A 21988-nucleotide genomic window follows, 5' to 3' on the forward strand; every position below is an offset into this window, starting at 1 on the left:
CCAACCTACGAATCCGCCCAATGCCCACCCATCTCCCACGCCTTCGCAACCTTGAAGATACTATCCTCGTCCCACTTCTTCGCAATGACCTGCATTCCAATAGGCAGTCTTCCCCCGCCATCTTTCACCTTGCCCCATCCTACAGGCATGCTCAGTGCCGGATGTCCCGTTACATTAAACGGGCTCGTGTTCAATGTGTTGCCAATCGCGGGCTCAAACAGTTCCATGATCTGTTCAGTAAAGCCGTTCGGATTGTCCTCGGTCTTCAGCGTTCCCTTGGGATGCAGAGGGCCAACGGTAGGATTCACGGGAGTCAGGAGGACGTCGACTTCTTCGAGGGCCTGATCGTACGCTTCGCGGAGTTGGTGGACGTGCATGTGGGCTTTGCGTGTCAGTGAAGGTCCGTACCTGCGTTCGAGATGCGCGACGTTCAAGAGGACGTTGACGACAGCGGGGTTGCGATTTGATAGGATGTCAAAGAAGTCTTGGTCGATAGGTAGAGGATCTAGACCCGGAAGAGTGTGTGATAACAGGTCGCTTGGCCTGTTGGCGATATAGTGCGGCATTGAGGGCCTTGATGCCACTGTCCAGATTGCGGCACCGTACTTGTGCAAAGGAATCGAAATCTCCTTGACGTCCGCTCCAAGAGCCTTGAAGCGTTCCGCAGCTGCGTTTACGGTCTCCTTGACGGATGAATTGAGACCGGCGACTTCGAATGCTTCCTTGAGGATGCCAATTCGAAGGCCTTTAGCGGCAGATTTGCTGTTCCATTCTTCGCTGGCTTGCTTTGACGATATCCAAGTCTTGAGATTGGAAGCATAGTCCGGCACCTTCGATTGCAATGGCGATTCTGGTGTCATCCGTGGGTCGATGCCGTCCCAGCCAGCAAGGACTCTTAGCAAGAGAGCGGTGTCTTCAATCGTCCGACACATCGGGCCGGTGTGATCGATCATGGGAGTCAGATGGGCAATGCCGGTGTATGGGATGAGGCCATGAGTTGGCTTCAGGCCATAAATCCCACTGTAGCTGGCGGGCAAGCGTATAGAGCCTCCTTGGTCGCCTCCAATGGCCATGTCGACGCCTTCGCCAAGAGGGCAAGTCTTCGTGTCTTTGCCCTGCTTTCTTGCATCCTCAACGTCTCCTATGCTCACAAGAGCACCGCATCCGCTGCTACTGCCGCCAGTGGCGTACCCTGGCAAGTGTGCATTGTGAACGACGCCGGAATTAGAAGTAAAGCTCAGCGCGAAGGCGGAGAAGTTCTCGCAGGTGGCCGTGCCCTTGACAATGCCTCCACTCTCGAGTACTCGCTTGACGACGGTTGCATCGATGGTGCTGATTGGATGTTTGCCGTCTTGGAAATGCTTAGCAGAGGCGCCCAGTGTAAGCGGCAAGCATGCAACGGAGACGTTGTCCTTGAAGGCGACTGTTCTACCTGCAAGAGGCCCTTTCGCAGATTCTGGATCCGCGGCCTTTAAGATAGTCTTGTGTGCCCAGCCATTTAATGGATTATCATTCTCGTCCGGCCTGTAGAATGTCCTGTCGCCGCCTTCCACGGGAACGGGCTTCAGTCGTGGATCTTCGTATTCTGGCAAATCTTGAACAGCCTTGCAAACAGCATCGAAACTGTTGGCAAACAAGAGAAAGTTCGATTCATTGACACTGCCAGGCTCGATTGAGAAGTTATTCGAACCACAGATACTCTCCAGATCATCCAGCGTGCATGTGGGCTCGCCCGAAGCCAGAGAAACGATAGACATCTTGGAGGCTGGGCACACTGCTCGTGCAAAAGATCAAGATGGTATAATGTTACCTCGCCTTTCCTGTCAAGAGCAGCGAATTGGCTGATGATATGATAATCCTACGATATCGGAGCCGGACCGCAATGGACACGGCCTCGCCGCGGCCAAGCTCCAGGGACATGGTGTCCTTCCAGCTGTTCGGGATGCATGTCTCCAGGATTTGCCCAGTGTTGGCCGACGGCGGGATGAGCTCTGTTGATAGGCGTGAGGATAGGAGGTAGCTGGGAGATGGAAGAAGTCGACCCCATGAACAGTCTGCCTGCCGGCCAAAACTCGGCACTCCTCGGGACCGCATCTCGACCTCATCACGTGTCCCTTATCAGCTCGTCCTCCACCTTACATCCACCCCTCATTGTCTTGGATCGCCATGGCGGGCAAACATAGCTGCTATCGCCTATGCCACGCGCGTGTACCTGGCAGGCTCGCTTGGGCAAGGCCAATGGCGAGCGTCAGAATGTTGCCTATCACTCCTCCTCGTGGGCAGCAGGGCAGTAGCTACGACTGATAACGATAGCCGAATCGATACACAGCTATGATGCAAGTCAGGATGTTGGAAAATGTAAGTGTAGGTAGGTTCTCGCTCTCTGTGGAAGTCGGTAGGGAATTGCAGCTTCCTTCGTTACGACCATGGCTTCAACGACATCCGTGACAGACACTTATCGGTTAGGTGTTGATGTAGGAGGTAAGCTCCTAAGATAATCTGGCAACCGATCGCGTACTGACACTCGCAGGAACTTTCACTGATGCCTGCGCCTTCTCTCCGAACGGCAAAATCTACAGAGCCAAAGTTCCATCCACGCCACACGACCAATCCATCGGTGTGAAGAACAGCATAGACAAAGTCAGAGCGGTAATCGAGGCAGAGGAGTCTTTCAAGGGCAAGTTTGGTGCTCTCCACCATGGCAGCACAGTCGCAACGAACGCTCTCCTCGAAGGCAAGGGTGTCCCGGCCGCGCTCATCGTCACCGAAGGCCACAAAGACGTTCTGGTGGCGCGAAGATCGCAAATACCTGGAGGACTCGCATCATGGATAAACTGGGAACCTCCTGCGCCTCTCATCCCACTGGAGAGAACACTTCAATGTCCCGAGAGGATTGGTGTTGATGGCAAAGAGGTCAAGCCTGTTGACAAGGAGGCTCTCAAGAAGGAGCTTCTCACTGTCAAGGGCAAGGTGCAAGCAGTCACCGTTAGCTTGCTCAACTCGTGGGTATCCGGCGAACACGAGAAGCAAGTTGGCGAGATCGTCAAAGAAGTGCTCGGCGACGACGTGGAGGTCTCCCTCTCGCATGACGTCCTTCCCGAACTTGGCGAGTACGAGAGGACTGTCACCGCTGCCGCCAACTCTGTCGTGAAGCCAGAAGTCAAGCGATATATGCGAGGACTTGGAGACAAACTCGGCGAAGACACACCTACAATCCGCATCCTGAAGAGTGATGGCGGCTTGACGAACCTTGAGTTAGCTGGAGAGCTACCCGTCAACATCCTGATGTCTGGCCCTGCTGGTGGTGTACGAGGCATCACTAGTATCATTGCAAACTCGACCGAGCACAAGAACTTGATCACTCTGGTAAGTGATCAGAACACTTTGCGAGATGATGCGGTCTAACAATTTGACTAGGACATGGGTGGTACCTCCACCGATGTAGCCCTCATCGCCAACTCGCAGCCTTCCCTACGAAGAGAGACCATGGTCGGCGACCTCGCAGTCCGCTCCCCATCAGTCGACGTTCGAACCATTGGAGCAGGTGGCGGCAGTCTGGCATTCTTCTCCAAACTTACAAACACACTCCGTGTCGGTCCTGAGTCCTCAGGCGCAGTACCTGGTCCAGCATGTTATGGTCGTGGTGGCACACAAGCTACAGTCACCGACGCCAACCTCGTGCTCGGATACTTGCCAGAGACCCTACTTGGCGGCGAGTTCAAGCTCGATGTTGCAGCAGCGAAAGCAGCTGTCGGAACACTGGCAGAGGAAATGGGCAAGACACTATACGAGACGGCGGAAGCGATCATCGATCTTGCTAATGAGGCCATCTACGGAGCCCTTCGCCTGGTATCTGTCGAGCGCGGCCATAATCCAGCTGACTTTGCTCTCGTCGCTTTCGGAGGTGCTGGACCCATGTGTGCCAACGGCGTTGGCAAGCTGCTTGGAGCATGGCCAGTCATCGTACCTGCAGCACCAGGTATTCTCTGTGCCCAGGGCGATGCAACTACCAAGATGAGCCACGAATTGTCTGTGTCGTTCATCCAACTTCTCACGAGCACGACGATGGATACCTTGCGGGGCGAGTTTCACGGCCTGAAGGACAGATGCGAGACCATCATGAAAGAGGCACTCGATACCACGACCCCTGAGCTCAGTACCACCTATGCCGCAGCTCTTCGCTACAAAGGTCAGGCTCTCGAGCTTGGGATCACCCTTTCCGAAGACAAGCTCGCCCAGGACATGGAGTCGTTTGAGAAGACGGCTAAGAAGAAGTTCGACAAGATCCACGAGCAGCAGTTCAGCTACACCCTGGAGAACTTCCCAATCGAACTGACCCGTCTGACCGTCACCGTCGTCGACGCCTCGCCCGACATCGAGATCCCTACCATTCCCAAAGCTGACGCCGAGACTCCGCCTGAGACTGCCATCATCGAGAAGAAAACAATCGTCGTCCAGGGCAAAGAGCATGAAGCAACGGTTTGGAGCCGCGGAGCCATCAGCAAGGCTGGCTACAAAGTCCAAGGCCCAGCTGTGATCGTCGAGATGGACAGCAATACTCTCATAGCTCCAGGCTTCGAGGGCGTCGTCGATCAGGTCGGCAATATCTGCATTTCCCCTATGCCAGGCAATGAGCTGCCGTCGTTCAAATCGAAGTTTGAGAGTACCGTGTCTGATAAGACGCAGGAGCAGAAGGTAGGCCATTCACATGACATTTCTAGAGGATTATGTACTATGCTGACTATCATCGCAGGAAGAAGAAGCCCGGAAGATCGTCGAGGACATCCCAACGGTGCCGACTCTCATCGCCAGCTCCCTCGCATCAATCCGTGCCGAGATGGATACCCTCATGCTTCGATGTTCCATGTCGCCAGCTATTCGCGAGCAACAGGACGAGTTCAACGTCATGTAAGGTCCATCAGCATCCAAGCGCACATGAGGCAACTACTAAACAAATGTCTTATATAGTACCAACCCAGCCGGCCAAATGCTAGTCGGACAATTTGGATCGTTCATAGGCCAATTCCTAAAGATCTGGAACTACAAGCTCAGCAAGAACGAAGTCGAGCCGATCCAGGAGGGGGATGTTTTCATCACGAATGGTAATACAACATCCCCTGCCCAGCTCTCCAGCACATGTGCTAATCAAATCCACAGACGTCTACGAAGTCGAAGGCGCCGTCTCCCATCTCAACGACGTAACTATCCTCCCTTTCCTTCCCTTCCCTCTCCGTCCACACCCCAGACTAACCCACCCAGGTCATCGTTCTCCTCCCCATCTTCTACAACCACAAACTAGTAGGCTGGGCCGCCAACTTCGGCCACATGACCGACGTACAAGGCCAAGTCCCCGGCAGCATGTCCATCAACGCGCAAACCATCTTCGGCGACGGCCTCCAAATCCCCACCATGAAACTCTTCGAAGCGGGCAAGATGAACCGCTCCCTCGTCGAGCTCATGTGTCGCAACTCGCGCCAGCCGGAATGGCTGCGCTCCGATCTCCTCGCTCTCATCTCCGCCTGTCGAACCGCCGCCACGAGGGTCTGCGAGCTCTGTGCAAGGTTCGGCACGAAGGTGTATGCGGCGAGTACGGATGTTCTGCTGTCGCGGACGAGGACCGCGGTGGCGAAGATCATCGAGGAGCATATGACGGATGAGCAGAGTTCGTTTGTGGATTTCGTGGACGATGATGGGCATGGCAAGGGGCCTTTTGCGTTGAAGTGCACACTTACGAAGCCGGAGAATGATCGTCTCAAGTTCGATTGGAGTGGGACGAGTCCCCAGGCCGGGAGTAGTATCAACTACTACCTGAGCGAGAGTACGTCGACCCCCATCCCCCTGAATTGAGACGACGAAACTAACCAAGCCATCCGCAGCGATGTTCAAAATGTTCATCGGCTACTACCTCCTCACCGTACACGCGCCCTACACAATCCCCAACGACGGCTTCCACGATCTGTAATGTATCCCCCATCCTCCTCCCCTCCCACATCACTAACCCCATCTCCCAGCATCGACGTGCACATCCCCGCCGGCTCCCTCCTAAAACCCGTCCGCCCCGCCGCCCTCTCCTGCCGCACGCACTTCCTCGGCCGCACCATGGACATAATGCAAGCGCTCTTCGGCCAAAAATCCTCCGCCTTCCTCACCGCCGCCGGCTTCTCCGACTCCCCGCACTTCTTCTACTCCGGCTTCAAGCCCGACGGCTCCTGGTACCAGCTCTACCAGATCGCGTTCGGCGGGGTCCCCGCGCGCCCGAAGGGCGACGGCCCGGATTGCCATTGTCTCTTCCCCGCGATCAAGAGCGTGCCGACCGAGTCGATTGAGCTGAACTTCCCCGTGAGGTTGGAGGTCAACGAGGCTGTCGCGGATAGTGGAGGCGCGGGTTTCCATCGCGGCGGGAATGCCCAGCGGACGCTGTATCGCTTCCTCTCCGCGGGGGAGTTCTCGCTGCATGACGATCGATGGCTCACGAAACCCTGGGGCGTAAGGGGCGGCAAGCCCGGCGCGAGGAGCACGAAAGCGCTCATTCGCGTGAAAGATGGGAGTAGGACGCTCCTGCCGAGCAAGTGCGACCATGTCAAAGTCTCTCCAGGGGATCTTTTGGAATGGCAGACCTGGGGCGGCGGCGGGCTGGGCGACCCCCTGACGCGGCCGGCGGAGACCGTCGCGCTGGAAGTGCGTCGGCGACTCGTGACGATTGCCGGCGCGAAGGAGAACTACGGGGTGATTATTCAGCCGGAAACTTTGGAGGTAGATGTAGCTGCGACGGAGACGTTGCGGGCGGATGTCGAGAGGGCGGAGGCCGGGAAGGGGGATGTGCCGCTGTATGATCGTGGGGGTACGATGGATGAGTTGATTGCGCGGTGTAAGGAGGAGACGGGGTTCGAGCCGCCGACGCCGCAGTGGGAGGAGGAGATTTATGGGCCGCATTGTGCGTTGCCGTATGTGAAGGAGTGGTATGCAAAGGGGAGGGAGGTTGGGTATAAGATGTGGGGGGTGTAGACAGACATCGTTCGTCGACCCCCTTTTCCTAGTAGTAGACAGAACAGTCCGGTTTTCATCAAAACATTACTTCCATTTTGAACCTTCTCTGTACCTATATGAACGCACACCCACCCATGAAGCAACCAAGAACAGAACCCAAAAAGCAACAAAGACCCGTGAGAGAAGAGTTCCCCGCGCGAAAGTGGTATCGAACGCAGCAACACACATAAAGCCAGTAGCAGCAGCCACAGTGTAACCTGCTGTTCTTTCTCATGTAATGCAGAACCCGTATCAATGCAACAGCAAACAGTCAAAAGCAGCCAGTATGTTCCAAAAAGTCCCATCCACAATCCAAGAGCGAGAGTCGTATGAAGCAAGGTTCAGGTCGACACCACGGCGACGAGATTGAGCAGTGATGGCCACTCGGTCTTGCCGTCCCAGCGCGCGCTGTCGTCGTCGGCGAAGTCCAGAGACAGTCGAGGTGGACTGTCCGCGACTACGCTGACCGTTGTGATCGAATCATCACTTTCATCGCATAGCTTCGGGTCGTCGACACCGAGAGTGCCGTCGTGCCTTTCACCCACAACTTCATCGCCAGACTCAGTAACAATCACAACCCCACTCTCATCACTGTGCCTGCCAAAACAGCTCGACCCGGTTTTCTTGCTTCGCCGACTATCGCATCAATGTCAGCACAGCTGCTATGAACACATGGAGGGACAAGAAGGAGCAAACTACTGCTTGAGCTTCTCCTTGATCTTGCTGAAGAATCCCTTCTTCTTGCCCTCACTACCTGTGGTCTTGGACGACTCTGGCGTGCCCTTGAGTCGGTCGATGATGGAGTTGCGCTTCTGTGGCGTGCTCGCAGACGTGTTCTTGTCGCGTGGAGTGCCAACGGGTTTGGATGTGGTTGGAGCGGTACTCTCGGCAGCGCCAGTCGTGACCACAGGCTGCGTCTGGGTGGTGGGCTTTGACATTGGGCTGACATCGCGGCTATCTTCCACCTTTGGTGCCTGGCCAGGGACCGTGGCTGGCGTGGCAGCTGATGCGTTCAACCCCTTGTCGTCCATGCTGATGGGGGCGAGGCCAGCACCAACGGGATCGGCAAGCTGAGGTGCGCCAGATGCAGTAGGTGCACCTGCAGGAGCGGTCGCAGAAGTAGCAGCGGCGATGGTCGGGGCAGGTTGGCCAGCTTCCTGTGACTCTGGGACCTTGTTCAGCAGCTCTTGCTCCACCTGGCTCTTCTCGTTGACGGCCTCTGGGTTTGCAGCTGCCTCTGGGTCGACGTGAGCGTCTTTCTGGGATTCCTTCACTTCAGTTGGTACGGCGCTGGCGGTCTCCCGGGCCGCATCTCCATTCGTGGTAGTGTTGTTGTTGATGCTGTTCTGCACCGATTCTGGGAGTACCGAGACTGGATCCTTGCCCGTCTGCTCTTCAGCCTTCTGCCGGGCGACAGCCACGCCGCCCGCCACTGCAGCACCAGCAGCTGCGACGCCTCCAGCGACAGCGCCTGTAATTCCACCAGTGTTCTCGCTTCCGGCGTTCTCTTCTGGCACCTTGGCCTTGAGCTCACTCTCCACCTCCTTTTTCTCCTGAACAGCAACAGGGTTACCAGCAGCCTCAGGGCCGACATGCGCCTCCTGCTGGCTCTCAGAAACCACCTCAGGAATACCTCGTGGCTCCTTTGGCTGCAAGCCTGCAAGCTGGTTAGTTGTGCTGGTCGGTGCGACCGAGGACATAGCTGGTCCAGTGTCCTGAGACTCGATTGGTGGTGGAGCGTTCTTGCCGATACCCATCCCGCCGGATTCTGGAATGACGCTGGAAGTCTGAGGGCCGAGTCCACCGAACATGGCAGTAGTGCCAGCCGCCTCTGCTTCGCTGGTTGGAGTCAACACTGGGGGCAGTTGTGGAGCACCAGAGTCGCTCTTCTCGTAGGATGCCTGGTCGAGCTTGACGTTGCTGTTGATGGTGTTTGTAGTGAGGGTGCTCGAGTCTGGGACCTTCTCACCGGGCTGCAGATGTACTGGATTACCGATGCCGCCTGTCGCAGGGAGAGGTGCCACGCCAAGTGTCTGTTCGCTGCTCTTTAACGATGGATCGTCGTGGACGCTGGATGATACGGTGTTGGCATTGATGGTGGACGGATGGGGGACCTTCTCGCCCGGTTGAAGGTTGACTGGGTTGCCTGCGCCTTCCGAGGCTGGGATGGGGTTTACGGAGAAGGTCTGCTCTTCTTGTGGCTGCTTCTCTTTCGACAGACCAAGCGCTGCTGCGGCCGATGCAGCGACGGCGGAAGCACCTGCCGCAACGCCTGCCGCCGCGCCTGCTGCCGCGCCAGCAAAGCCGCCGGTTTCCTCGCTCTCTTTCGAATCCACCGCTGGAGTCTCGGGAAAAGCGCCTGGAGGAGCGTTCTCCTTCTGAAGGGGCTGCTCACCTGCCAATTCAGTTGTGGTCGCGCCAGGCGCAACGCCAGAGATTGTCTGCTGTGCCATGGAGAGGGGTGGTTTGATGTCGTCGGGGTACAGCACGTTGTTCACGTTGCCCTTGTCGTCGGTCTCGATCTTGCCGGTGTGATCGTGTTTCCAGTCGCCGTCTGCGACAAACTGTTGATTTGTCAGTCAGCAGGTGCATCATCTACCCGTCGCGCTTCACATGCGATTCGCGCGTACCTTGTACAAGATCTTCTCGGTGGTCGGCTTGAGGTTGACGGTCTTCTCGAAGATGGTGTCCTTCTTGTCGAGCTGGACGGTTTTGCTCCAGTCGTCGAAGGTGCCGGTGACGTAGACTTCCTCAGCTGGGTGTTCCCTTTGAATGAGACGTCAGCAAGTGGGTTCAGCTTGGCCGCACAAGCCCGCGACCAATAATATGCCAATCGCGCTGCCTGCTGGTGTGTCGTATTGAATGTGCAGCTGAGCGGGTGATGGATGGAGGTTGGGAACGAGCGAGCGACGTACCAGCGAAAGGTATAGCTCCCCATGGCGGTATTAAAACGGGTGTGACACGCACAATGGTATGACGACAGCGCAGCGGAGGAGGAGGTATCTGGGTCGAGCAGGCTTCACAGCAAGGTTGGGAGAGGGAAGGGTGCCTGTGTGTGAGTGGAGGGTGTTGCTGGGGGCTCGTCGTCACGCCGCTCGCTCGCTCTCGATTGATTACGGCCGCCTGCTAGCGCTGGCGACTCGGGTGCTGGAGCGGGGAAAAGGCCGAGAATGGGGCGGTGTCGCGCCTGAGGTCGACGATAACGCTGGAGACGCTGCGCAGAGAGTGAAAATGGTCGGGCTACACAGGCGCCGTCGCACAGAGATGTCTCGCGATTATCAAATGCACGAGGCGGTCCTGCAGAGTGGCTGGCGCACTGGAGCTTGGGGCTGGAAGCTGTGCGTTTGTGCGTGCTGTCTGACGTCGGGGTGGAGCTCGAACCGCGAAGTATTCTGAATTTCATCTACTTGGGCAGCAATCTAGATCAATCTACCACCATCTCGTTGGCAATGCGGTGAAACCGTGAATGCTGCGTGTTTGCACGAGACGACATCGACATGTGATGGCCTGAGTGAATGTTTGCCTGTGCAGCCTCAGGCCATCAATGTCGAAGTGGAAAAGCTTCCCCGCCTCACGGATGCTCCCGCCGTCGACGAACAAAGAAACAGCGGCGACGAGCTTCCCAGTCATCAGCAGCAGCGAGCAGCAGCTCCAGCCGTGGTCGATGCGTGTTCTGCGTCCCTTCTAGAAGCCTGCCTCCTTTTGTCTGCACAACCACCACCCTGCCCTCACTGCTACCGACCCTGACGCCGCCCTGTGCGAGAGTAACAGTAACGCCGCCGTCCACTGACTCCTGCGCTCCACGGCCACACAAACACGCCCGCCTGCCCGCCCATCCCTGTGCCAGCAGTCGCTCGCGCGGCGAGGCCATCCCAGGCGCAGCTACGTCAAGGACTCCACTCTCGTACCCTGCAGCACACCGTGACCCCATCCCGCACGCCAGCACGAGACGTCAAGCACCACCGCCCGCTCCACCGCACCGCACAACCTGACACGCTGACACGCTGAGCGGCACCCCCCATGTCGCTGCCCAGTGACTACACCAACGAAATCGCCGCCCTCAACCGCGAGATCCTCAAGAACCCCACCGGCGACATCCTCCAGACCTGCTTCAACTTCTTCGCCCGCCGTCTGGAGTCCCAGCGCGCCGAATTCCTCCTCTCCCAGCGACATTCCAGCCAGCCGGGAATGGCCGAGAGCAACTTCCCCGGCAACAATCCCTTCGGTGCGACCTCGACCGCCCCAAACCAGCAGCCCGCAATGCATTCCGTCGCCGAAGAGGAGGAGCATGACTTCCAGTCGCCCACCGCCTCCTCCTTTCCCCCCAACGTTCGCGGCGACGCCTCTCCTGGTACCGTTCACGCCAATCCAAACAGCAACAGCACGCCTGGAGGAACCTTTGGCAACTTTGGCTTTGGACCTGCTAGCTCAAACCGCACCAATCCGCCTGCCTCTGTCACCGCCGGCGCCATGTCTCAGCAAGACTCCTTCCCCAACAACTACAACATGAATCGCCGCACTTCAGTCTCGGCTGAGTCGCTGGCCCCAGCATCTGCGGATGACGCAAACTGGAAGGCCCCCAGCTTCCCCAAGACCCAAGACCAGATCAATCGCCTGCGAGAGGCCGTTTCCCACAACTTCCTCTTCTCACACCTCGACGACGAGCAGTCTGCGCAAGTGCTTGGTGCCCTTCAAGAGAGGAAAGTGCCTGCGAAGGATGTTCGCGTGATTGTGCAGGGAGATGCCGGTGACTACTTTTATGTTGTGGAATCAGGTAATTTTGATATCTACCTGTCCAAGACGGGCAAGGTGGAGTCTGGTCCAGAGGGGTTGGGTGAAAAGGTGGCTTCGTCAGGACCTGGTACATCTTTCGGCGAGTTGGCGCTCATGTACAACGCACCGCGTGCGGCGACGGTGGTCAGCACAGAGCCTAGCATTCTCTGGCAACTGGACCGCATCACCTTCCGCCGCATTCTGATGGACTCTGCATTCCAGCGCCGCCGCATGTACGAGTCATTCTTGGAGGAAGTACCACTCCTTTCCTCGCTCACACCTTACGAACGAAGCAAGATTGCCGATGCTCTGGAGACTGTCAAGTACCCTGCAGGGAGCGCGATCATCAGAGAGGGCGACCCTGGTGACAAGTTCTACATCCTGGAATCTGGTGAGGCAGAGGCTGTGAAGCGCGGACGTGAGGACAAACCATTGAAGCAGTACAAGCCTGGCGACTACTTTGGTGAATTGGCGCTTCTGGACGACAAGCCGCGCGCTGCGAGCGTTCAGAGCAAGACTGAGGTCAAAGTGGCTACTCTTGGCAAGGACGGCTTCCAGCGTCTGCTCGGTCCTGTGGAGAGCATCATGCGTCGTGACGACCCAAGAAAGCTGGAGCGCTCCCCGGATCCACTGAGATGAGCGGAGTCATCAAAGCGTTACGATCAGAAAGAGCCTATCTAGGCATTGTGGCGGATCAGAGGTAGAGGAAGAAAGAAAGATTTAATGATGGCATGGCATATGATACTCAAACTCAACCTGTGACGCGAGCAGGTTTCCCGGCAAGGACCGCGTCGGCGTCAACGCTGAAGAAGCGGCGCATACATCTTGGCAGGCGTAGACCAACTCTCGAACGAAGGGAAAGAAATGAGTTCCGATATTCTTGGCGAGCGGAGTTGGATGGTCTCCTTTGTTTCTTGGGCTCCGCGAAGCGTCGGGTAGAGAGAGATAGAGAGAGAGAGAAGGGGATACCAAAGTTCTTCGAAGCTGGTTCTGGTCGGTTGCAACCTAGACATTTCTTCTTTGATGAAAGAAAAGTAGGGGCAGATACTAGAACATTTGTATCGATATTGTTCTTTCAAGTCCTTCATTCTCTTTTTCACAATTTTTGGGTCGGTTAAGTGGGAGGGTTCTCTGATGTGCGAGGAGTTGTTGGTGGATATTTCAGGCAGGTACGTTGGACGTCGCTTCCTTGTTGTCGTCTCGCAGCGTTAACGGATTTTCAGGAATCGGCACGTGCACTTCTTCCACGACGATATCCTCTTCCAGCCTACATGTATCGATCCTCGCTTGCTACACCCCGACTTCATCGCCCTGACACCATTCGAGAAGAGAAACTTCCTCTCGATCCGTGAACTCGGAATCCCGTGAACTTGACGGCCGAAGGAAGGTAGAGAGCGACATGAGACAAGACTTGGAACTCCGCTTCGTGGTGAGACCTCCTTCCACAGTGTACATCGACAAGAACCATAATCCGAGTGAGAAGCTGGACGAGACGGTACGAAGTCAGTCAGATAAACCATCAGCACTTGAATGAATGAATGATAGGTGACTAAGATGACCTTCACCATCTCAGCTGCAAGTCATCATTCTGCTGACAGAGACGAAGCAGGTCATCATCAGTCGAAAAACCAACCACCAACTAATGAAGGAATTCCGAATGATGTTGCATTCAACAACTCAACAACTCAACAATCAACATTTCCACGGAGAGAAATCGATGAAGCCTCAACCCCAATCCCATCGTTCGGCAAACCACGCGATGGTTTGAAACATGCACGAAAAGAGAGCTATAGTACATGCTAGGCCTGGATGGACCGGGAGGCTGCGGATGCTACTTACATGCATGCATATCTCATCTCTCATCAAGGACGATGGCCGAAGATGCAATGGACGGGAAGATTGGAGACACGATGCATACAGTGTACACATCTTCGATTCTCCTCTCCTCCACTTCGGCCCATTATTCTCATTCTCGTCACTGGCCCTTCCCACGTGTCTTCCTCATCCACGACGGAAAGGGAAAGTACAAAACTACTCGTTCAAGAAAGCTTCGGCCGTGGAGCGAGGGTGTTTGAGAGGGACGGGGCGATTTCTTGGTCATTATATGTATGCGTGGCTTGACGACGTACCGAACGCCTTGATGGAAAGCTCTATTGTACGAAGGTGGTATACATCACGAAAGGAGTTTCGAATAGGAAAGGAAAGGAAAGACGGAGTCTGCCTCTGCATGGCAAGCGAAGAGCATGTGCGATCCAATGGGGTGGAGGGAAGGAATGGTTTGGGATTGGGTGCAGATGGGGGAGGATGCTGCATGGTGAGCAGCGAGTGAGTGAATGAGAGGGACTATTATTGCCTTACCAACACTAGAGTCATCACCCCGGGGCCCCTCTCGTGGGACTGATTGGGACTACATGACAGTGGAGCGAGTCAAGATGGTTTTGTCTGTGTTTTTCCGGTGGTTGGGAAGGGGCAAGGGTTGGGATGAGATGTGAGTGAATGAAATTGACACTTCTACCTTCCTTTCCCCCACATTTGCGAAGGAGATAATAAGATGTTTGTTGAGATCTGTAAATCAATCAACATCGAACCCTCGTTGACGTTCATCAGCAGCAAGATCCATGCAAGACAACCGAGGAGAAAAGCATATCCTTCAAAGCATATGTCCTGTGCATGAAAGAAAGCCACAACCGCACCCTACATCTTTGACAAAGCCTTCGATAAGCAACCACGCTCTACTACGTGTCCATACCTATCAGGTATCTCAGTGCTCACACATATCTCACACCATCTCACATGGGTTAAAACCAAGCCCCACACACAACTGTTAGTAGCTTTCCCTTCCCTTCTCCCTTCCCTGACCCCATCATCCATCAGTCATCCGCCACACCCGTCCATGGCTTGCTGATACTTTTCTTTCGCAGCGTGTCATGTACCCTGAGCATGTGCAAGTACCCTGAGCCGGTTCGTCGCTTCCTTGCCGTCGGGTAGTTTTGCTTTAAGTACTACTGTGAGATTTGTGATGTGTTGTTCATCTCAGCCGCTGATGCGAGTGGAGACACCCGGTGGAGTTGGAGGGGCTTGAGAGATGCATATGCATGTGACAACACAGAGAATATTTAAGATGTGCTGGCTGTGAAAAATGAGGCAAGTGCCAGAGAGAGAGCGGGATGGAAATGTCAAATGAGAGGTGTGCATGTGTGGATGGGTGTGTGGGTGATGAGTAGTAGTATTGGTAGTTTGGATTATGCGATCTTGAGCTCTTTTGCTCCGATTATTCTGATGATGAGCTGGCTCTTCGGATAATAGTACTTTTCGTGATCTCGTAACGATGACAGGTCAGGCCCGCAGTGTCTGTTTCGCGAGGACTGTCTGTCACTCTTCCCACCCACGCCTTTTCCCTCTGATGAAAGCGATGGTGATCCGTCCATCCATCCATTCACATGCGCCTTTCCCATCCCAACCTCAATGATGAGTGAGATGCCCTTTCAAAACGCCCTAGATCGCGAATTGCCTCCCAATCCCCATTCCCTATTCCCAGCAGTAGTACCCTCAAAACACCTCTCCCGTAAGCCGACATGATAAGATCCCTTCTCCCAAATCCAATCACACACTCCTCCTCGCCTTCCTGACAGCATCCCTCGGCGTCATGATCCTTCGGCCCTGCTTCCGCTCCGATCCCTCGGCCGGATTAGGTGAGACCAACAATCCACCCTGGTGATGGTGATGATGATGATGCGAACTGCTCGTAGTAGTAGCACTCCCACCACCACTCGACGACCGGCGATGCAAGAGTTTCTGCAGAGGGTTCTTGGAGGCTGTCGGCGAGCTGTCGATGATCTCGGCTAGTTCGGCGGACCAGCGGACGTGGCGCTCCGACGAGGGCGTGTAGTAGCTGTCGCGGTTGTTGGGGGATGTTACGGATGCATCTTCTTCTTTTGAAGATGAAAAGGTGTAGGAGTCGTCTGTACTCGGTGACGAAGATGTGGTTGTGGTAGTGGAGTTCTCAAGTCCTGCTGTATGTGCTGCAAGTTCAAGTCCTCGGGGAGCTGGTCGGCGGCGCGGATCCAAGTCGCTGCTGAGAGCGAGGGTATCGATTCGCAGATCCGTCGCTCCGTGTTGAGCCGCCTGCTGGCGTCGCTGAACGATACCCATCGAGAGAAGACCTTCCTGAGAGCGGGGAGGAAGAGCGAGAAGATCCGGAAGCTTGGATGAACTTGTCGAGGAAGTGTTGTTCCCAGCCGTAGTTGGGGTTGTGGGTGGAAGATGTTGTGGAAGAGGAGGATGAAGTGGTAGAGGTAGACATGGTGAAGGTGGGTGAGGGTGTCGGTTGAATATATACTCCTTCAGGTAGGGTAGGTACTGTAGACAGGGACGTCGGGCAGCGGGAAGGATGGGTCTTATGTTGTTGGATAGTCGCCGTGTGTGTTGGTGTGGATGTATGAGATCGGGGATTGAACAACAAAACGAAGCTTCGCTCACCTCAGTATTAAGTATGCCTGACATGACATGACCAGCACCCGGCAAGAGCGGGCGTCGAGTCAAAGCTGCGTATAACCAAGCCTCACACCAGCGCAAGGCAGCCAAATTGCCGGCTGAAGCTGAAGCGAGTACGTCGCATGTCGCGCGCGTTTCGGTTCGAACGTTGCGACTGGAATCCTGCATCGGGGCAGCCCTGCCACTCTGTCCGAAAGTCCCTGCCCAGCGGCGCCGAAGCCATCCGGACTCTTTTCTTCCTCTCTCTCGCTCACACTTCGAATCCCGCGGATACAGCAGTACCTCCACTCCTACACATGCATCAAAGCCGGATCGAATTGGGTTCAACCACCCATCACTCATCACCCGCGACGAAGTAAGATTGATCGACAAGGAGCAGCTGTGCTGTGCTGCACGATGCGATGAAACGCAAAACCAGAGTCCGCGTATAGCTCACTCACTCTCACTCGCCAGCCAGGCAGAACGAGAGCTACGATTAGTCGAAATCCTCACCAGCATCTGACCAAGACACCTGCACACTCATCATACGCAGCCGCTCGCAGCTCGCTCATGCATGGAAGGCTCGCAGGTGCTTCCAAATGCTCGCCTCACCACCTCCTCGACGCACCGTCTCCCAGGGCTGACTTTTCACTTCCACGCTCTCCAATGCCTATCACTTTGCCTTTCAGGCTCTGCTGCCCTGTCCGTCGCTGGTAGGTATTCAGCCCGACGTGCTGCGCCCTCGTTCAGTGGTTTCGTTCGGTTAGCACATCAAGGAAAGCGAGCTGCATACTAGCACTACTGCGTGTTACTATTCTTTCCTTCGCTCGTTCTTCTCGCATTTCTCTGCCTGGTGGTCGGTCGCGTCGCAAAGGATTCCATTTTCTCCTCCACTTCATCTCGCATTGAGATGGACCTTGAATCCTCCGGTCCCGTGGCTTGCGAAGGTGAAGGAAGTGGAGCGTGGAAGGCTCAATTGACTACCCGCTGCCTCATCATCCCACATGAAGCCACATGCTGCGACATGTCCGTTCGTTCGGACCGGCATGGAAGAATCTCCATCAAGGAACTTGTCGTTACATGCGTCCCGAGCGAAATCTACGATCAACATCTCACATCGAAAAAACCATCAACGTTGCATTCATCATTTCCCTTGCGTTACGAGATCGTGCTGGTTTTTTCCTTTCTTTCTTGGTCATTTGATTGTAAAACATCGCATTTCCGCCCTGCTCCGTCCGTAGTTCATCAGAGTCACACACACACCACGCGACGACAGTGTGTTTCGCCCTCCGATTTTGCTTTGAACTGCCGGACTCCGGTGGCAGCTGATCGTCTTCAACCTTCTCAACCGCTGACTTTCACTTTCCAGCACCCGAATGCCCGGTGGCATGTGATGACTGGCATTTCACTTCCCCCAACACTTAGTCACCATCTCGCGGACAGTCAGCGGCTGAATCTCCGGAAACACCCCATTCAACGCCCCATCCCGCGACACATAGCTCGTCTCATCCGTAGTCATCAGCTCAAACGCAGCCAGAAACCACTGCAGCGCCTTCTTCGGATACTTGTCGTACAGCTTGCCATGGCCAGGCAATTCCGTGATTTTGAAACGCTTCAACTTCTCGATCGAGTCGTAGGTGACATCGAACTTTTCGCCTGCGCGCGCGGAGACACACGGACGGTCAGGGCCCGAGAACACTCGCATGCACGTGCATCAGTCAGGTGTGACTTACCTGTGACTTCCTCCGCCGTGCGCAGAAACTCATTCCACGTCACCGTATCGCCGATGATTTTGCTCTCCTTGCTCCAGCGCGGCTGGTCGAGGAGCGCGGCCACGAAGCGTGCGGCGTCGTAGCTGTACGTGAATGTTGCGGGGACGTCGCCGGACCCGGGGATGGCGGCCGCGCGGTTTTCGATGTCGAGAACCATGACGAGTGGTGTTAAGTGTGTCTTGATGTGAGGCATGCCGAAGTAGTCGAGGAACATCCCATTGACGATGACGGTGTACTCCAACTCGGACGCTTCGAGCCGGTCTAAGGCTTGGAAGTAGTACTCCAACGTCGGGAGAAGGGCAACTGCTCTACACCATCACTATCAGCGACGCGCTTCACCGGACCCGATAGCTGGACATACTCCTTGGGATATGCAATGGCGAACGAAGTCGGAACGAAGCGTTTCGTGGTGGAGCTTTTCGACGCCGCCTCGATAAGACTGAGATGCGAAGTCTGAAGAGCGTCACCTTCCATGGTAAAGGCACAGATCACGGTATGTATGTCATTCTGCTCGAGGGCCGTCTTCACTGCTTCCACGTCTTGATAGTCGACCTTGAGGGTACGCTGATCTGATGCATCAGGATCCTACCTCAACGTTAGCGAACATCATTCCAAGTCAATCAATGGCACATAGACATACCTGGCGCGTCAAGGTGAAGACTTTGTGTTTGTCTTGTTCCTGCAATACCTCTTTGATAGTACGTCCTATGAGGCCATTGCCCCCAGCGATCGCGATGTTGACCATGTTTCGTTATTGTGTAGTGGAAGAAACGTGCAGCTGCAGCAGTGGGAGAATTCGACGGGTCCACCTTGATAAGGCATCCCTGTTCCATGATGTGTTTGCTGGACATTTTATCTATATCGACAGCCAGAGATTCAGAGACTTGGCGTGAAGTCGGAAACGGAGGCGTCGTCGTTTAACCTCCGGTACACCATGTGTCATCCTCTCGACACCGACGTCTTGGGCCTCGTTCGTTGTCCTGAAAACGGCGAGCAATGCTGCTGATCGATGAAGCCTTGGCAAGCCACTGTCTTGTAAATATTCGGCGTCCGCGCGGCGCGAAGGTCGAGATTGCGGATCTGCTCGACGGCCATAAGGAAACCAAGAAGACCTGCTCCGGATGAGAGTGAGCACCAAATCCGAAATCCAGGCTGTCAATGTCCATCCTTGGTACATCTTCAACCTGCAGTGGGAACAGGCTTCGATCTCGTCTCCAGCTTGCGTGGCTTCTTCTTGACCGGTTGCGCTTCCTTGTTCTCTTTATTCGAATCAGGTGCCTCACTGGCTGGCGGTTTCCTGACTTCCAGTTTGCGTGGTTTCTTGCGAGGCGTCTGCGGGCCGGTCTGTTGTGTTGTTGATCTGTTGGTATCTTCTTGAGCACGAGATGCTTTCTGAAGATCTCCCGCCGGACTTTTGGCGGGAGCGGGTTTTGGCCTGTGACGTTCTTGGTAATCTCTGGACTGGGCTTCTTGAAGTCTGGAAACACTCTGCTCATCGACTCTGTTGACTTTTGATCCGTCAGACCCATCTTTGCCTTTCTTCGACTTGCCGCCCCACGATGGCCACCACGATGATGCAGCCTGACCCCATGTCTTTCCAGGGTTGTCTTTTTGCATACTCTCCAGCTCCCCCTTTTCTGGCATGTCCTGGTTCTTGACATCCGTAATCATTCGCTCAAGCGCCTGTTTCTGCTCCCAGGTGGCCTTCCACCCAGGCAGATTACCAGTGATCTTCTGGATGCCCTTGCCGGTCATCTCACCCATATTCCAAAATGGTCCATGTATAGCGCCAGTGACAGCACCAATAGCTCCACCAAGACCGCCCGTGATCAACGACGTGACTCCTCCGACAAGAGTGCCTGTTAGAGCTCCCAGAGAAGCTCCAGGAGCAATACCCATCCCAGTTCCTACAGCAAAGCCTTGAAACGTCCCCGATCGGAGATACTTTGCTGTCTTGCCGAATGATTCTGCTGCAATCTCCTTGTCCAGTGCTTCTTCGAGCAGCTTTTGTCTTTCTTCTGGGTCGGCAGCTCCATTGGCCGCCTGCCTGAGCTCATACGCAGCTTGCTGTGCTTCCAGCGATTTCTGGGCTGCCTCCGCCGAGTGTTGGCGAACTTCTTCGTCAGAGGGGCCATTTTGACCGCTTTGCTGTGCTGATGCTGCTGCTTCCCCGTTGTTGGCACCCATGACTGTCAGGTTCTGTAGTAGGTGTTTGTTGTTAGGGGAGAAACCAGGTTCAAGGATGCAGTTCTTAGTGATGCAAGATCAACAACCAACGTCATACGGAGTCGCGCGTCGCTTTAGACTTTGCGCCAACACGCCTCCACGATCCACTCTTGGCGTTTGCCATCTTTGGCGTCAACTGTCAACCATGCTCTCAATGGTGACAAGTGCTTCTTTCATCGTCCATCACGGAGATATATTTTTTCTGAAAGACTGCCCAGGTAGAGCCAAGAACGCAGCTTGATATGAACAGTATGACACCAGCAGTCGAGGCACTTTCACGGACTCGAGAATTTGAACACTCGATGGAGGGTGCGTCCATGCCGAACGGTGCGGATCGTCTCAGAAAATCGACTATGGCAGTTTGCAATAGCATTATCATCAAGATGCCGTCTTCGATTGGACACATAGAGCAATGCCGCCCAATACAAGTGCCATTCCGATCCACGTGTCTGCATTTGCACATGAGCTTCAAGGAATCGATATTAACGTGCTTGGATTTTCTCACCTCGTGAAATGGTCTTCCCTTCCGCCCACCACTCTCCCAACACCGTAAAAAGGAAGGCCAAAGAGTTAGTAATAGGCACCGTAAGACTCAGTTCTATAAGCCATCAGCACATCTCCCACAGCACCTAAACAACATCACAATCCCTCACCCGCCTGCCCAATTAACAAAAAGAACCACACACTCCCCGTAACATTCAAAAGCAAAGGCACCGCATAACTCGGATTCCGCAAGAGATCGAAGACCGCATACACAATGCCCCAGAACTTCTTCTTCAACCACGAGACGTTCGGATCGGTGAGGTATGGTCTCGGCGGTTGCGGCTTCTTGTCTCGTTCCACGGCGGCTCGTCTCATGAAAGGGGTTGTGAAACCCCAGCATGCGCCGACGATTAGGAAGCCGAGGACCCAGCGCCAGATTGAGGGCCAGTCGTGGGGTTGTGGAGGGGCATCGGGATCCATTGTCGACTTGATTGGTTGTTGCGATGATGTGTGTTCTGGGGAGTGAATAGAGGAAGGGGTGGTCTTAACATTCGCCCAGCCGCAGATTCGCTAGCGTGAGCTACGGCCAGCATAGAAGTTAAAGTGGAGATTATTTCGGCATCTACCTACTAGTAATTACTACATTTATACCAGCGTAAAGTGATGCAAGATGGGGATAAAAGTGGGTACTAATAAAAGGTAGTAATGTTATTATTATTGTCTAAGTCTATAGCTAAGTAAACTAGGCTTAACTATCTAGTATTTTAGTAAGCGTACTCTATACTCTCGACTAGTGTTCCTAAAGTGCCTTAGCCTACGATATACCCTCTTAGATTTTACTCTACTTTAGATAATATCTATATATCTTAAGGATATTCCTCTTCTAAAGTATAACTTAGATCTATCTATATAGAAAGATCGACTAAGCCTAACTACTTTATAAAGTAATTGTTTTTCTCTATTAATAGGGGTTTTATAAAGCTATCTAAAGGTATATCTTTAGTCTAAACCTAGCTTACTATAACTTTACTATCTTTATAGATTTATTTTAGCTAGAGATTATAGATATCGATATACTTTAGTTTAGATATTAGCTAAGGTCTCTCTTTCTAGATTAGTCCTACTGTTTACTAGTTATTATAGAGAATACGAGGCTATTACTCCGGATTAAACTATATCTACTTAAATAGCCTATATAGACCTATTATCTCCCTCGCTATATATAATAGTAATAA

The 21988-nt window shown here is 54.4% G+C and overlaps 8 protein-coding genes across 8 annotated transcripts; 2 read left to right on the forward strand and 6 right to left on the reverse strand.

Moving 5' to 3' along the window:
* Nucleotides 1-5: 5 nt before the first annotated feature.
* On the reverse strand, nucleotides 6-1757 carry M409DRAFT_68372 (uncharacterized protein; the record flags this gene model as incomplete). Its single annotated transcript, XM_033817808.1, has 1 exon — nucleotides 6-1757. One exon carries the CDS (start codon nucleotides 1755-1757, stop codon nucleotides 6-8), a length of 1752 nt encoding a protein of 583 aa, XP_033664719.1.
* A 409-nt stretch (nucleotides 1758-2166) lies between these two features.
* Nucleotides 2167-7005, forward strand: M409DRAFT_68373 (uncharacterized protein; the record flags this gene model as incomplete). The annotated part of the gene is made up of 10 exons (XM_033817809.1): nucleotides 2167-2182; nucleotides 2452-2481; nucleotides 2531-3366; nucleotides 3418-4695; nucleotides 4754-4908; nucleotides 4969-5102; nucleotides 5158-5198; nucleotides 5260-5818; nucleotides 5877-5958; nucleotides 6012-7005. The coding sequence occupies 10 exons, from the start codon at nucleotides 2167-2169 to the stop codon at nucleotides 7003-7005; spliced, it is 4125 nt and encodes a 1374-aa protein (XP_033664720.1).
* A 362-nt stretch (nucleotides 7006-7367) lies between these two features.
* M409DRAFT_57306 (carbohydrate-binding module family 48 protein) lies at nucleotides 7368-9964 on the reverse strand (the record flags this gene model as incomplete). Its single annotated transcript, XM_033813591.1, has 4 exons — nucleotides 7368-7662; nucleotides 7723-9590; nucleotides 9657-9792; nucleotides 9942-9964. 4 exons carry the CDS (start codon nucleotides 9962-9964, stop codon nucleotides 7368-7370), a joined length of 2322 nt encoding a protein of 773 aa, XP_033664721.1.
* Nucleotides 9965-11046: 1082 nt separating this feature from the next.
* M409DRAFT_26013 (uncharacterized protein) lies at nucleotides 11047-12438 on the forward strand (the record flags this gene model as incomplete). Its single annotated transcript, XM_033807920.1, has 1 exon — nucleotides 11047-12438. The coding sequence occupies one exon, from the start codon at nucleotides 11047-11049 to the stop codon at nucleotides 12436-12438; it is 1392 nt and encodes a 463-aa protein (XP_033664722.1).
* Nucleotides 12439-15402: 2964 nt separating this feature from the next.
* Nucleotides 15403-15951, reverse strand: M409DRAFT_26014 (uncharacterized protein; the record flags this gene model as incomplete). The annotated part of the gene is made up of 1 exon (XM_033807921.1): nucleotides 15403-15951. The coding sequence occupies one exon, from the start codon at nucleotides 15949-15951 to the stop codon at nucleotides 15403-15405; it is 549 nt and encodes a 182-aa protein (XP_033664723.1).
* Nucleotides 15952-17677: 1726 nt separating this feature from the next.
* Nucleotides 17678-18789, reverse strand: M409DRAFT_26015 (uncharacterized protein; the record flags this gene model as incomplete). The annotated part of the gene is made up of 4 exons (XM_033807922.1): nucleotides 17678-17928; nucleotides 18006-18352; nucleotides 18406-18629; nucleotides 18685-18789. The coding sequence occupies 4 exons, from the start codon at nucleotides 18787-18789 to the stop codon at nucleotides 17678-17680; spliced, it is 927 nt and encodes a 308-aa protein (XP_033664724.1).
* Nucleotides 18790-19223: 434 nt separating this feature from the next.
* M409DRAFT_26016 (uncharacterized protein) lies at nucleotides 19224-20231 on the reverse strand (the record flags this gene model as incomplete). The annotated part of the gene is made up of 1 exon (XM_033807923.1): nucleotides 19224-20231. One exon carries the CDS (start codon nucleotides 20229-20231, stop codon nucleotides 19224-19226), a length of 1008 nt encoding a protein of 335 aa, XP_033664725.1.
* A 417-nt stretch (nucleotides 20232-20648) lies between these two features.
* M409DRAFT_68375 (uncharacterized protein) lies at nucleotides 20649-21233 on the reverse strand (the record flags this gene model as incomplete). The annotated part of the gene is made up of 3 exons (XM_033817810.1): nucleotides 20649-20719; nucleotides 20776-20868; nucleotides 20924-21233. The coding sequence occupies 3 exons, from the start codon at nucleotides 21231-21233 to the stop codon at nucleotides 20649-20651; spliced, it is 474 nt and encodes a 157-aa protein (XP_033664726.1).
* Nucleotides 21234-21988: the final 755 nt, after the last annotated feature.

The sequence above is a fragment of the Zasmidium cellare genome (assembly GCF_010093935.1).
Source record: "Zasmidium cellare ATCC 36951 unplaced genomic scaffold M409scaffold_29, whole genome shotgun sequence".
Lineage (NCBI taxonomy): Eukaryota > Fungi > Ascomycota > Dothideomycetes > Mycosphaerellales > Mycosphaerellaceae > Zasmidium > Zasmidium cellare.